The following is a 15,406-nucleotide window of genomic DNA, read 5'->3' as shown; positions in this document are numbered from 1 at the left end:
AAAGAACACAAACATTGAATGGATTAAGTAGCCTATTGGCTAAGCGCTAGATTGGATTGAGTCAAAAATTCAAACTAAACTGAGGAGAGAACCGATGAAAAGAAAATATTACATTACTTTACTTTTTGTAAAAAAGCAAACAAACAAACAAAAAAAACCCTGCAGTTTTACAAACTGTAAAGCACATACATTTGTTGGATATGAATATGCAAATTAAAAACTTGCAAGATAAAGGTGTAATGGAGGTAGTAAGTGGGGAATTTGAAGCAGTATTACTGATACTGGTAATGGACCGAGGCATGTGTATAATAACATGAAAAGATTTCACCAAATGTGAAATGGAATATATATCATGTAGACTCCTATTAGAATTCTGCTATTTCTAAATATGCTCTCGGATTCTAAGGAGCATGTGTATGTATTCATATATTACAAAATAAGGAATTGAAAGTTGGTTTGGCTTCCAGTTTGGCCTCCCATTCATCATGAATGTCATCTCTTAATACTTCAGTATTTTATCTAACAACTGAAAAGATTAAATTGTCTCGGGTCACTGAAGCTCCCTCTATGCCCGTACCATATTTCTAGTCAGATTAGTTTCTAAAAAATATTTTCTAGGCTTTAAGGTTGCTTGTAATTCTGTGTAGGTAGGGACAAAATGATACTAATTGCGCCAAGGGAGAATGAATAACGATAAAACCAAAAAAGCTCTGTCTTGTACTAGGACAAAATGAGGTGTGGTGGGAGAGGCTTTAAAAGGATACTCTAAGGCAGAGCAGGACTACAACATGTTTTATGCAGTGAGATTACTCCAATTCCAAATGTTTTCTACCCTTTTTTTAGGGGTGGATATGGGTGAGTAACCAATTCTCCTCAATATGTACAAGATCTACAGAAGTAGTCAGTCTTATGCATTCTGTTCAGATAGGATTCAGGAACCATGTCAAATGCACTAAAATAGTTCCTGCAGAAGTAGTAATGGCATGTGGACGAGTCTGTTATATTGAGATGGAATCAATGGGCCTGAAGAGCCAAAAGTGTTAATATGATCCTGTCCCTGTCCAACATTAAGCAGGGTTAAACAAAGTTTGGGATTTGGTTTACAGAGACCTCAGCCTGCTTAGTACCATGATGCAAACACCATTAAAAATCCTTTATCTTTTATTGAAGATGCATTTCAAATGTTTTTATTATTTTTCCTTCTTTTTCTGTAAAGTCTTAAGTAAGGCTTTCTTTTGAACATCCATTGCTCCTTTTCCCTTTAGAAGGAAAACTGCTCTTGTTTGACAGTCCTAGATGGAGTTAAAGATGCTAATAATTGTCCTTTTGTGGGGGGGGGAAGAGAAGACGTTAGTTGAGAGGGGCTGGAGCTGAGATGGTGGTTGTTTAAAGTCTGATCCTGCTTCTTAGAAGATGAGGAGAACACACAAGAGAGAACATGCAGCTTCTCTCTGGTGCCTGATCTCACTTTCAACCTCATTGCTGGCAAAACAGACAGAGTATATGGGTTTTATCAGCCACTCTTGTGACCTAGCAGGTTTGTACCAGCATGGGTTGGTACAGGCACTGCATTTACTGTCTTTTGGTCACAGGCTCACAGTAGTGTTGAAAAAGATGCTGTCTTTGCTGGCTAACAAGACTCTCTTATTGAACAGAAGGCAGAAGAAGAGGGATAGGAAAGAGAAGGAATAAGATGGGGAAAGAAGAAGTCTGACGCACTTCGTGGTGGTTGAGATTCACTTGGAGCCAGTGGAGGTGGCAATGTCATCTGGGTCCCTCTCTTGGCCTGGGCTGGTTAGGATGCCATCAGGATGCTGAACGCACAACAGTGTCTCAGTGGATTCCAGGGCCCCAGAAGCATGTGGGAGTAGCAGCCACAATGGTGATGCTTGCTCCTTCCCTTCTTTCAGTCAGCAGTTGTTACTCATCCTCAAATTATCCCCAAAACTCTGGGTTTTTTTTTAAGGGCCCCAGAAGAGAGTGGTGGGTGGAATAACTCATCCCTTCATTATTTTGTCCCCAAACAGGCCTATTTTCAGACACCAGTTTTAGGTCCCACGCTTTTCTTGTTTACCAGTCATGAGCTTAACACAGTCCTGGAGTTCAATCAGGAGGCTGCCTTGATTGGACTAATTCAGTCTATCTCCCTTTTGCACCTTTTCCCATCAATGTTTATCGTTCTGTGTGACTAGAACACTTTTTGTAAACATTTATCCACTTTCCCACAGCCGAGCTCACAATTAGGGTGAATTTCTAAACCCAGTCATTATAGGTTCAACCATTTGCAATGCCATAGTAGTTTAGCGCTGGCGTGGCATGGCTTTACAGGCCGTGATCCTAAAGAGCTATCCTGGTATACCAACTCTTTCTGTTGACCTTAATGAGAGCTGAGGTGCTTATCGCTCAGTGGGAGGCATTAACACATCACGAGATTGGGTCCTAATGCTGATGCATGACTATTACGCTAATTTGAACTTCGTTAGGAATGCAGATACTGAACAAAGTCCGTGTTCATCAGACAAGACAAAATTGGAACTGGGACCAATTTTATTTCTCAACACTCTGAGAGATGGCTATAGATGCGGGATTAAATTTAAAACAAACTTGATTGATAGTGTCCTCCTAAAAATTGAAGTGAGAATGTGTTAATCTCAGGAACTAAGCGTTAGGCTTTGTTACTAAAAGAACATGTACATGCTTCATATGCAAGTCTGAGTTTGCTACATTTATTTATTATTATTATTTTTAAATCATTTGGTTTGTCTCTTCACCTGATGCCATTGTGCAGTATCTGAATATTTAAAAGTTCTGTCCCTGATCTATTTGATACTGGCTAGAACTCTGTTTTCCTCTTGAACCAAGAAGGAACTGTAGGCATGTTGGCTGGGGAATTTTGTAGAAGTTTTCTTGAGATATTTAGTTTATGCTTAGATCTACCAGGAAAACTGATGCTTTAATTTAATAGTTTTTAGTATCTGTAAAGGCTAATTGGAAAAAAAAATTACTATAGGGAGGACTTGATTGGAATGGAGTAGGTAAAGGGAGACTATTTACAAATGTCCCAAATTTTCTTTATGCCATCTAGAAGTGATCATTGTAATGTAGTAAACATTTTAAATAGTACCTCTCTCTCAGTGAGACTTTAGTTTGTTGTTTAGAGTGTATCTCTTTCAGCTAAGACACTAAATCTTTTTCTTTCAATATTGGGCTGACAGACTAACATAATGCAATGGATGCAAAACTTAAAGCAGTAAGTTTGTTCTAATAGCAATCTGTTGCATTTTATTTAGTCTGTTCCTTCCCTTCTCCTGGCACTTGAAGATGGGCTCATTTTGAATGTGTGCACCTGGGTCCAGATTGCCTCCTCTATCTGAGCTCTTCCTGACGCAGGAGAGGGGAGGTGATGGCCGGGGAAATCATTATGGCTTCCTAGTTATGAGGGCCAGTCTCTGCTGCCACCAGTCCAGACTGCTCTGTGAGTTGGAGCAGCTTGTAGGCTGCTCCATCTTATGCCATTGTTGTGTGATCTCTTGTGCATCACACACTCACCAGAGTATTATCTCTTTTCTTCTCTCCCATGCTGCGCAATACATCCGCTAGGTGGGAGTGAGTGGATGGTGCAAAAACTGTCTGCCACAGTAATTCCTGCTGCCCACTTAGAACCAGTATCTTACCCCTTTGTGCTGCCTTATTGTTACAGAGAAGTTGCATCTTTAAGTGAGAATTTGTGTATCCTATGGTATGTGGTGTCCTTGATTTCCTTTCCTCTCCTCTCCTCCCCCGGTTCCTTTGGTCTACTATTTTATCCTTCTGTGCTCTTCCATCTCCCTATATAAGACAGCTGGGAGTGTAGAAGGAATGATTTTTCTCCATAATTGAGACTAATGCAGTCTGTTTTCATAAAAGGAGCAATTGGTAAGGAAAATACTGGGGTCCACAAAATTTGCCCTTCTGATTGACTTGAACCTCACTTGCCTTTTTCATTCTAATCTGTGTTCTTCACTTAGATGGTTTGTAAACTTTTAGGGAAGAATGATTGTTTTTTAAATCAGCAGGTGTGGATAACTTGCACTCAAGAGTCCAAAAAGAGTTGGCTGAGGAGATCTCTGGGCCACTGATTATAATTTTTAATAAATTTTGGAATACTAGGAAAATTCTAGGAGAGTTAGTGTTGTACCAATATGCAAAAAAGAGCAAGCTGGTAGACCTGGGTAGCTATAGGCTGGTTAGCCTGTCATCAATCCTGGACAAAATGCAATTCAGTTAATACAGCATTGAATGCTAGGAATATTATGCCAGTCAACGAGGCTTCATGGAAAACAGTCTTGTTAAATAAACCTGATTTCGTTCTTAGAGAAGATCACAGGTTTGGTTGATAAAGATAACTCTGCAGATGTAATATACTTTGCCTTTGTAAGGCATTTGGCTTAGTACCACGCAACACTTTGATTAAAAAAAAAAAAATTAAGCACTATAAAATACCAATAGAGCACATGTTAAATGGATTAACAACTGGCTAAATGACAACTCTCGAAGTAGTTGTCACTGGGGAATTATCAAATGGAGGTGTTTTAAATGGGTTCTGCAGGGACTGATACTAGGTCCAACACTATTTAATCTCTTTTTCATCAATGATCTGGAAGTAAACATAAAATCACTGCTGATGAAATCTGTAGATGACACAAAATCTACCGCTGCCCTGTGAGGTAGGGGTGTGATTCTCTTGGTTGTGCACTTGTGGTCTCGCTAGCCCTCCTTGAGTGTAGCCACAGAGACATAACTTAGCTGTGCCAAGTACAAACCTGCCTGAAACTCCTGGTTGCGTACTCGGCACAGCTATGCTGTGTCACCATGGTGCTGCGGCTACACTGTTAGTAATACTCTCAGTAGGTAAATCAGAGCTAGGGAAAGTGTGTGTGTGTGTGTGTGTGTGTGTGTGTGGGACCAGGAGAATCGCTCTCAGTCTAGATGTAGCTAACGATTGGTGGAGTGGTAAATGATGAAGACGGCAGTTGTACAGAGTGTTCAGGATCTCTTGGTAACCTGAACCCATTCAAAGAATGTGTTTTTAACACAGCCAAATGCAAGGTCATGTTTAGGAGCAAGGATTGCAGGCCATACCAGTCAAATGTCCTTCCTTAGAGGTTTTTAAGGTCAGGCTTGACAAAGCCCTGGCTGGGATGATTTAACTGGGACTTGGTCCTGCTTTGAGCAGGGGGTTGGACTAGATGACCTTCTGGGGTCCCTTCCAACCCTGATATTCTATGATTCTATGATTCTATGAAATGGGGGAATAGTATCCTGGAAAGCAGTGTCTCTGAAAAGAATTTAGGGATCCTAGTGACCAAGCAATTCAACACTAACCTAATGTGATGTGATACGACACAGGGATAATGAGGTACTTGGAATGTGGAGTAAGGAGGTGATTTTTACCTCTGTATACTCTATTGGTGAGGCTTATACTAGAATAGTTCGTGTCAGCATTTTTAAAGGATGTTGACAAATTGGAGAGAAGGAGTAGAAAAGAACCACCAAAGTGATTCGAGAATATGCCTTGGTGAGAGATTTAAAGAGCTTATTCTGTTTAGCTTATCAAAAAAGATTGAGAGCATTTGATTAGTGCATCAGTACCTTCATGGGGAGGAAACACTGGGTACTAAAGGCCTTTCTAATATAATGGAGAAAGGCAGAACCAATGGCTGAAAGCTGAAGCCAGGCAAATCCAAATTGGAAGTAGGGGACAATTTTTTAACAGTGATGGTGATTTACTGTTGGAACAAGGGAAGTGGTGGATTCTCTCTCTCTCTTCTCTTCAAATCAAGACTGGATGCCTTTCTAGAAGGATATACTTTAGCTAAACACAAGTTACTGGGTTTAATACAGGAGTAAGTGAGTGAAATGTAATGGCCAGTGATACACAGGAGGTCAGAATTGATGCTCTAATGGCCCTTTCTAGCCTTATTCTATGAATCTACAAATAGTATTGTAGTCTGGTGGAGGAATTTATTTTGTTTTACTCTTTATACTCATTACCTATGTTTTATTCTTATTGTATACTCTAATTTAGCTAAAGTGTGTAACAATAACAGTTTATCTTCACCTTGATCAGATATTCAGGGCTTTGAACCTTTCTCTTAGGTTACCTTAGTCTAGTATAGTGAGACCAAGCTAAGCTTTATCCTTCAGAAATTTTTCAGCCTGCAAACCATTACTACTGAATGTAGAGCTTGCTATGTGGCTGCAGAAATCCAAAGTATTTCTTTTCTTTTGTGAAGTCCTCTCCTGTAATTAACTCTGAGATAGGGGTATGCATGTGAACAATGATACTGAGGACTTGTCTTCACTACTGGGGTAAATCAACCTAAGTTACGCTACTCCAGCTACGTGAATAACGTAGCTGGAATTGACATAGCTTATGTCGACTTACCATGGTGGTTTCACTGCGCTGCGTCGATGGGAGATGCTCTCCAGTTGACTTCCCTTACTCTTCTTTGGGAGCTGGAGTACCGGAGACAACCTGAGAGCACTCTGCCGTTGATTTAGTGGGTCTTTGCTACACCTGCTTAATAGACACCCGCAGTGTGGTAGTGAAGACAAGCCTTGAGTCACACTATGTAAACCTGACTTCTGGTTAGCCATCTGGAGAGTATTGAAGAGACTAAAGTGATCTGCCTCTTGTGTCTTCTGTTCAGCAGCATGTTGTCTCTTGCTCTTCAAAAAAGTTATTAAGCCCTTCAAAAAACCTCTGGGTAGCTGAGTATCAGTTAGTTGTTCTGCTTATATAGCCCTTCTGATACATTATTATGGGCTTTGTATTTCAGTTAAAGATTTTGTGTGTATCTTTTGCTGGACAATTTCTAGTCTGTAGTGACATTGCTACCAAATACTTCAGTGGCTTGCACGGGAGTCTTTGTATTTAGACTGAAAGCTTTTAATCAGTCTTCCAAAGATTTTTTTTCTTTTTCTTTTTTTTTTTTTTTTTTTCCCCCCAAATCATATTGCTAACCCAACTTTCTTCTTTATTTCAGTGTGTAAAGGTTGCCATAAAGGACAAACAAGTGAAATACTTTATACATTACAGTGGTTGGAATAAAAAGTAAGTAATAAGTCTCTGAAAACAAGACTTAATTTTCCTTTATTGATTGCCCAAGATGGTGTTAACTTAATGGACTGACACTCCCAAGCATAAGTCAATTGAAGATGTTTCACTTGCTCAGAAATTAACTTGGGTTTAAGTCAATGTACTGCAGCAAAGCCTAACCATTTAAAGCCTGCAATAATACAAAGCTAATATTGCTCAAATTGTTTATTTTTAAAGGCACATTTCCTTTGGTGCATCAGTTGGATAGTCAAACTAGCTCAAAGTGCTACTAGATTAACTAGATTGCCTTATCGCAGCAGTCCAGTGCACAGCCTACATATTTTGAGAACTGTTTCAATGTTTTCTAGGTTTGAAGATATAGGATACAACACTCTTTTTGTTGTATACTGGGATATGGGACAATCCCTGTTTGTTGAATAGTGCAGCAGTACTTTCTACAGTCAAAGACACATCTGTTCTATTTATGTAACCAAATACTACAAGTGATGGAAAAAGGAGTAGGATTAATGGCATGCTGGGGAAGGCTGCTCTCAGAATAGATGAGATGGTGTGTGCCCTAAGTTCTGATAGTAGAGACTGAAAGCCTCACCTGTACCATCTGCCAGTTGGATAGAAACTTGCTTGAGGTCAGGGGTGATGGAAGGTTATAGTAAAGCTGGTTACAAGGTTTTCCTTTCTGTAAAAATGATCAGATTTTAGAATTTTATCTCTTCCTCTCAAGAACTAAAACTTCTCTTGTCTCCAAAGGTTAAAAAGTCTGTGTGAGCATCTTGCTTTTGGAATTGCAAGTGTATTTCTTGTGAGTGTTTTGGGTGATCAGTAAGGATTGAGAACAGCATCATTGATGTTTTGATTACAAGTTGTTCCTATTCTTGGTCACCAACTTTCTGTAAACAATCCTGATGCAGCATCCACATGGTGCTTGCAGGTTGCTAAGTGTTCTTATTTTCAAAAGGAGAATATTACTAGACTGCCCTCAGTTTTATTGCTCAGTTCAAGTTTAACTATATTCTTCAGTCTAACACTGAGTGTAGGAGCAGTAAATACTTGTTTTTCCTTAGCAGCTGATAGAATTTGCAGCATTTCATATTCCCAGTCTCCTTCAGAGAGCGCAGTTTTCAAAGAGTTGTTTTAGTTCATGTGAACATTGCTGCCATATACTCTGAAAAAGGCACTGTGGACATACAAGGCTGAATTGTTTTGTTTTTTGTCAGCATGTAGTGAGGTCCAAGTTAAACTTCATGTTTTGGTATCTGGTATCTTCAAAAAATGTTTCCCCCAAAGCAGTGAACAGCCAAAGGAGTGTCCTCATGTGAACACTTGTGTAACAAGTTGGAACTTTAAAAAGAAAAGGAGTACTTGTGGCACCTTAGAGACTAACAAATTTATTAGAGAATAAGCTTTCGTGAGCTACAGCTCACTTCATTGGAAAAAAAGTTTTTTTTTCCAACAAATGCATCCGATGAAGTGAGCTGTAGCTCACGAAAGCTTATGCTCTAATATGTTTAGTCTCTAAGGTGCCACAAGTACTCCTTTTCTTTTTGCGAATACAGACTAACATGGCTGCTACTCTGAAAGTTGGAACTTGAATGCTTGTGCCTGCTGCTAAGTTCATGCTGACTCTTTGGGATCAGTTAAAACCCATTCTTTTCTATTTAATCGATAATGGTGGGTGTCATTGGCTGCGTCACATGACTTTTTCTTGTCTTTCTCCACTTGCACTAACTATTTGCCTTTGATTATTTTCTTGCTTTTCCAAGCTTCCAATTATCTACATTAAAAGTGGCATTGCTGCAACATCTAGACAACTGGGACTGTATGGCTTTTTAATTTATGACTTTATAATTAAGCTATGGTTCTCTATAATACATGAGTTTTTTTAAACTGCTTGGCTTCCAGTGTATTCTGCAAGCCTTGGTAGGAAGTAGTTTTCACGTCATATATAGTATAATACATTCTCACACAGTTGTACAGTTTTCTTCTATTGAGGATTTCTGGCAACAATATAAACTTTGGGAGCAAAGATCAAGTGGCTTAAATACTTCATCAAGGCCTCATCCTAAATATATAGCCTCTAATATATGTACAGTTGGATGTATTTTATTTTTGTTTTCTGTAATACTTGCACACTAAACTTACCTTAAGAATCTTGAAGACTTGTAGTGAACTTGTTTTTACCGTATTGACATTCTAAGCTTGACAACTTTTGCAATGAGATCATTACTTAACCATGAAATGAATGGTTGAGAAACTCTAATTTACAAAGCTCTGTATTTTACATACATATTTATATAAATAAACATACAACTTGATATATTTTGAAAAATGTGTACATAAATTCACATGGCCATTTTAATGTGCTTTTAATTTAAAATCATTCGTCAAATTGCTGAAAGATTATCTGCACTTTGTCAAAGTGGAATTTGCTTGCTTACAATGGCAATTTCTCCAACATACGTTTATATTAAATCATTTACTTCAGATTTTTCAAATGTTCATGCCATCTTGGTTTCCTTTACAGAGAGAAATCAGAGCTCTTCTTTTTACAGTAAGATCTTATTGCTGAATTTGTTCATCTATAAAATATGTTGGAAAAGATACAGTAAATTTATCTTGCTGCATAAATTAGTTGTGGCTGCAGATTTCCCATATTATAGTAAGTGTAGCCCTTTTTTTAAAAAAAAATTGGACTTTAAAAAAAATTAAAGAAATTTTAAGATTTGGAGTCTTTCACAATTGGCAGTCTCTGCAGGAAAGACTGAAATTTCCCTTTGTCCTAGAGAAATGGTTAGAGCTTCAATCAGTGGGAATGCATTTTATCTGGTAACTTGCGCTTTCAATTGTGCCAGTTCATGACTTATCACAGAAGCAAAAGTTCAGTCTCAAATCCTGTGAAGTCTTTAATTGATTATTGGGAACAGAATCTAATTATGTAGTGTTTTTGAATGGTGGTTTAATTTTTCAGCTGGGATGAATGGGTTCCAGAAAGCAGAGTGCTCAAATACGTGGACACGAATCTGCAGAAACAGAAAGAACTTCAAAAGGCCAATCAGTAAGTATTTTGTGATAGACTGATTTGACTTACCATGATTTCCCTTTTACAGCACTTCAGCCCAAGAAATAAATCTCCAGGGGAGTATATGGGTTTTTTAGATTTGAAGGAATGTGGTGGTCATATTGTCTTTCCCTTTTTTTGTTTTTTGTGCCTATCTTCTTCAGATTTCTAATGTGGACCTGTCCTTATCTTCATAATCTTTCAGCCAAATGGATCGCTACTCCTTGACTTCCCGATAGCTTTTAATCAAAACCTGAAGTATGTGAATTTTAAGTTGCAAGGAAAAGGGTAAAATAGGTTTAAATGAAGGAGACTGCTTGTGGTATCTCAGAAAATAAAACATAGATGTGTGTGTATATATGTAATTGAGTTGATAGTATATGTTGTGATAGTCACCTAAAATATCTTGTAAAATAGTAATGCCCTCTTATTGAAGACTAATTTTTTAAAAGATGGCTCTACATGTTTTGATCCATATGAATGCTTTTTTATTCTGGAAAAAAGTGACCTCTTAGAATACAAATATTTCTAGTAGGTATCTTTCTGAAGCAGCTCCCGTGTATTTCTTTCTCACAATTCTGAATATTGGGAGAAGTGGGGAAGAGTTGGGTGTCCATGTGTAGGTAAAAATGGTTGGTCAGCACTATAATGGAGTTCAATCTTGTCAGTAGTTGGATCTCCCCCCCTCAACCCTTCCCGTATCATGAAGGAACTTCCTCAGTGTCTGTTCTCTTTAAACCCATTCACTACAAATTCTCTAAATGTTTGTATGGACTGTTACCTTTTAGAAAAGATAATAGCTTCTCTTACAGTATTACTCTTATTGCTGAATTTGTTTTTAAAGGGAACAATATGCAGAGGGAAAGATGAGAGGTGCTGCTCCAGGCAAGAAGACATCTGGTCTGCAACAGAAAAATGTTGAAGTGTAAGAAGCTTTTTTTTAAAAATTATCTTTGCTTATCAGTTGTTGCACTTAAATCTTAAGCAGCACTCTTTTGTGAGGTTCCAGAGGTTAAATTTAAAGTGCAAAATCTTTGCTTAAAATTTAAAGAACTGTTAGTTTATAAACATGGAGTGCTTCTGTTGTGACAAACTACTTATCTATCCAGCAAAACATTCTCTCAAAGCACTGTTCACTAATGCAGGACCCACATTTTGCTGAAAATAAATGACTGGATGCACTTGCGTTTTTAAATTCTGCACCAGTCTTTACATACCATTCCTCTTAAATTATTGAACGAAAGTTATGAGGGCACATCATATTTCACATGGTAGATCTTAGTGAAACTGATAATTCCCCATGGAATGGCAAAATCAACCCTGGTCACACAAACAGTAATAAAGAATCTTTGAAGAGAGAGATGTAGCTCAAAAGAATAAATTTCATATTGCCTTCATGGTGTGTATTTATTAAAGCACAGTTTAGGATGCAAACAAAGTTTTGTGATATTCTGCCATTCATGGAATACTAGCTTATTTACCACAGGTTGCATTTTTTGCATTTTGTTCTTTTTTAACTATTCTATTTCTTTGGACAAAAATAATGCTAAGTACGTGTGTGGGTCTTAAAACAAAATGGCTTTGCATGTTAAAATTGCAAGCTTGAGAGACCCAGACTCAAGCTCAAGTGTTCGTTAGAAAACAAATGTATTTTCACAAGTAATCAACAGATCTTCTCAGTTCCATCTGTAGGGTTTTAGTGACTAGGATTGTGGTGTTATATCTAGACTCAGTTGCATCCAGGCACTTAATGTTAGAGCAAAATTCGCTCCAGACTCATAGCCACAATGTACTTCTAATATTTTATTTCAGAAGGTAGTGGGCTTGATTAATTTTTGAAGGTATCCATTGCTAATGTGATACTTTGAGCTCCTAGCTTGATTTGCTTTTTGGTCTTTGTCAAGAGAGAGCTGGCTAAGTTTTGACACCATTGCCTAAAAATAAAGGCATTTGATGGCAGTTTCAAATCTCCTTTTTAGGTTCTGTATCATTCTTTTGATGATGGATATTTTTTAGCATTATGAAATATGCATCTGTTTTGGATCTTCTATTTTGATGTCAAAAGTGTTTAGATATTTTTAGTGTAACACCGTTAAGTTAGCATAATAGATTTAAACTGAAAGGAGCTGTTTCTGTCAAAGGGCCTAGTGCACTTGATTCTATGGACGGTAAAGTTGGTAAGAGTACAGTTTTGTTTTGTGTTGCTCTGTTACCATAACAGGGTTATGATTACTAATATCATGAATATATGTATCAGTGCTTTTGAGATCAGAGTTCTGACTTCCCCACTCCTAATTTGCATGGTATTGAACACCCCAATGGTAAGATTAGAGACCAGATCCTGCTAGCCTTACTCACGTGAACAGTCCCAGTTGAATTCACTGGGATGGCTTGTGAGAGTAAGGTGAGCAGGAGTGACCCCTAAAGATTTAACTCTCTCAGAAAAGCAGTGAAATTCAAAGTTGCTATCATAACCCTCTCAATCACTCTTAGTTATAAAGGCACATCAGAAACACTACTCTGGTGTGGGCTTTTTTCTTTTTTTTTTTTTTTTTTTTAAGAGCCTGTCTTATTGTGTCATTTTGAAACCATATTTTCAAGCCGTGGCTTTGCTTCACAGTTGAAACGGTATCTGAGAGGAGAATGTATCTCTTCCTCTGTTGCCACTAGAACAGAAACTGGGGTTGATAGTGTCCCAGCTACTATGGGACACTTATCATAGGTAGGTTAACTGTCCTCCTCAACCTTGATAAGAGTGTCTCATTTTTGGAGTGGGGAACAGTTAATCAATGATGGATCTTCAGATCAATAAGATGAATCATGAAAAGGGAAGATGTTTTTGGAATAGTGAACTGGCTTTTGATGCTATCATTCATCTCATGTAGGGCCCTACCAAATTCGCAGTCCATTTTGGTAAATTTCACGGACGTAGGGTTTTAAAAATCGTAAATTTCATGATTTCAGCTATTAAAATCTGAAATGTCTGGTAGTTGTAAGGATTCTGATTGTAAGGATTCTGACCCAAAAAGTAGTTGTGGGGAGGTCACAAAATTATTGTAGGGGTGGTTGTGGTACTGCTACCCTTACTTCTGTGCTGCAGTTGGCGACAGCCCTGCCTTTGGAGCTGGGCAGCTGGAGGGCTGCGACTACTGGCTGGGAGCCCAGTTCTGAAGGCAGAAGTGCTGCCAGCAGCAGCGCAGAAATAAGGATGGCTTGATGTGGTATTGCCACCCTCTCTTCTGTGCTGCTGCTGGTAGGGCCTCGCCTTCAGGGCAGGGCATCTGGCCAACAGCCGCTGCTCTCCGGCTGCCAAGAAGTAAGGGTGGCAATACTGCAAACCCACCTTAAAATAACCTTGTGACCTCCCTGCAACTCCCTACTGGGTCAGCACCCTCAATCTGAGAAACGCTGGTCTCCCTCTGAAACCTGTATAGTATAGGGTAAAAGCACACAAGACCAGATTTCAATGGGGGGACACCAGATTTCACAGAACATGACACATTTTTCATGACTGAACTTGGTAGGGCCCTAATCTCATGGTAGTAAAGGTACCTTTTAGCATAAGGGCCTTGTGCCTCTTGCACTGAACTTGCTCTTCCTTGCTTTTGTTTATGTCAGCCCCATTGGTGCTTTCTCCTCAATTAGTAGCTTGGATGTACCACTGCTTCCTTCAACAGCTGAAACTCTCCCTGTCCCCTTCTAATGGAGACTGAGGAAGAGAAATCACTTACCTATGATAGTATCCCAACACTGTGCCTGGTAGGCACTGTAGGGCAGAGATTTGCAGGACAGTGGACCTCAGACCACTTAAGCCAGAAGGTGAAGATGCGATCTGAGAACTGCAAATATATCCTCTCAAATTGCACTACTAAAATAAGGGTTTTTTCTTTTAAAGAAACCATAACTGGCATTTTAAAAAACAAAGGGGCATTGCAGATGCAGAGTGTGGTTAATGGGGAGGGAGAGTAATTGATCTAACCACATTTTTAAAGGGGTAACACTGTCAATCTGTTTAGGCCTCGGAATTTACCTTCTGTAGCATCCTTGGAGGATGCCTGTAATGTATTTTTAAATTAAAATTTGTCTTTTTACAACAAAAAACAAATTTGTCTCTTCAGTAACCCAAACACTATAGCAAGGAAATAACTGTGTAAATATGTGTATCATGCTCCAGGGATGTGGAATGTGTTTAACGTCCTCTAAAAGGTAAATTTTTGAAGCTTAAATAGATTCTCTTAAAGGCTAAATATCAGGTCTGACACTCTGTCCTTAACTCAACCCCCATTGTGCCTAGATTTTTCAGACGAGATGGAGCGCATACTGTTTGCTGTTCGGAGACCCCTACAATATCGACGCGGTGAGTTAAGGATGGATTGTCACACCAGGATTTTCATCCTGAAATCCAAATTTCCTTGCTTTTGTAGATTTCTTTTATGGGCTCTTAAAGTCTTAAGTTGCAATAATGTAAGGTGCTGGTGATAACACGGGTAACAACTGTGGAAGTAACTCTTACTTTGACAACATCTCCATAAAGTACAGTTGCTACTTAAAATTCTTTAAGTCTGTATGGGCTAGTAGCTCTTACCTATTTCTAAACATGTGCACTGTGCCAATTGTAAGTATACAAACCTATGAGATATGCACTCTTCAGTGAGAATTATGTGCATCCATTTAAAAAGGAACTGCAGACATTTAACTTTAAGACTTCCATTTATTTATTTGTGTGTTAGAAATTTGGTGGTTTTAGAAGACTAGTCTTGGTCTGCTACCTGTTTACCAAAGGGTGAAGTCCTGGTGTCACTGAGATCAATGACATCAGTAGGGCTAAGTTCTGGCCTTTGCTCATAGATGGTGTTGTGAATGTAAGGATTGAGTCTCGTGTAACTATGGATTTGGGAACTTTCAAAATACTTATTCTGTAACCTGCTATAGTTTGTATATTAGAAAAGTATGCTGAGAGTATTAAGTAATTTTTAACCAACTACAATGATTTGTAACGTGCTAGTTGTATTAATAAGACAAATTTGTTTTATGGTGCTGTTCTTACTGATGGAAAGAATGCCATGCAATGACAGTTGGCTATCAAAAAAAACAGGCTTAACGATTTCTAGAGATAAACTTCCCTGTGCTTTTCTCTGCAAAATTGCAGGCTTCTGGCTGCTGTCCCTGGACAACTCAGGGATTCTGCCCTTCTGACATGGCTGACCTAGCTACAGAAGTTTTTTCACTTAGAACAGCTAGCAGGCAGT

The 15,406-nt window shown here is 38.6% G+C and overlaps 1 protein-coding gene across 3 annotated transcripts in view; it reads left to right on the top strand.

Annotated features, from left to right (window-relative positions):
- Positions 1-15,406, top strand: part of MORF4L1 (mortality factor 4 like 1) — a 43,958-nt gene that overhangs the window by 9,637 nt on the left and 18,915 nt on the right. Inside the window, exons 3-7 of one of the 3 annotated variants that reach the window (XM_038419351.2) lie at positions 7,029-7,096; positions 9,624-9,650; positions 10,068-10,154; positions 11,002-11,082; positions 14,452-14,514. In XM_038419351.2, the coding sequence (XP_038275279.1) occupies positions 7,029-7,096; positions 9,624-9,650; positions 10,068-10,154; positions 11,002-11,082; positions 14,452-14,514 (326 nt within the window). The remainder of the gene's footprint in view (positions 1-7,028; positions 7,097-9,623; positions 9,651-10,067; positions 10,155-11,001; positions 11,083-14,451; positions 14,515-15,406) is intronic. The other 2 variants (XM_038419352.2, XM_038419353.1) reach the window with 2 other exon arrangements.

This window comes from Dermochelys coriacea, chromosome 10 (assembly GCF_009764565.3).
Source record: "Dermochelys coriacea isolate rDerCor1 chromosome 10, rDerCor1.pri.v4, whole genome shotgun sequence".
Taxonomy (NCBI): Eukaryota; Metazoa; Chordata; order Testudines; family Dermochelyidae; genus Dermochelys; species Dermochelys coriacea.
The sequence above is the reverse complement of the archived record's forward strand: the minus strand, read 5'-3'. Positions and strand labels throughout refer to the sequence as shown.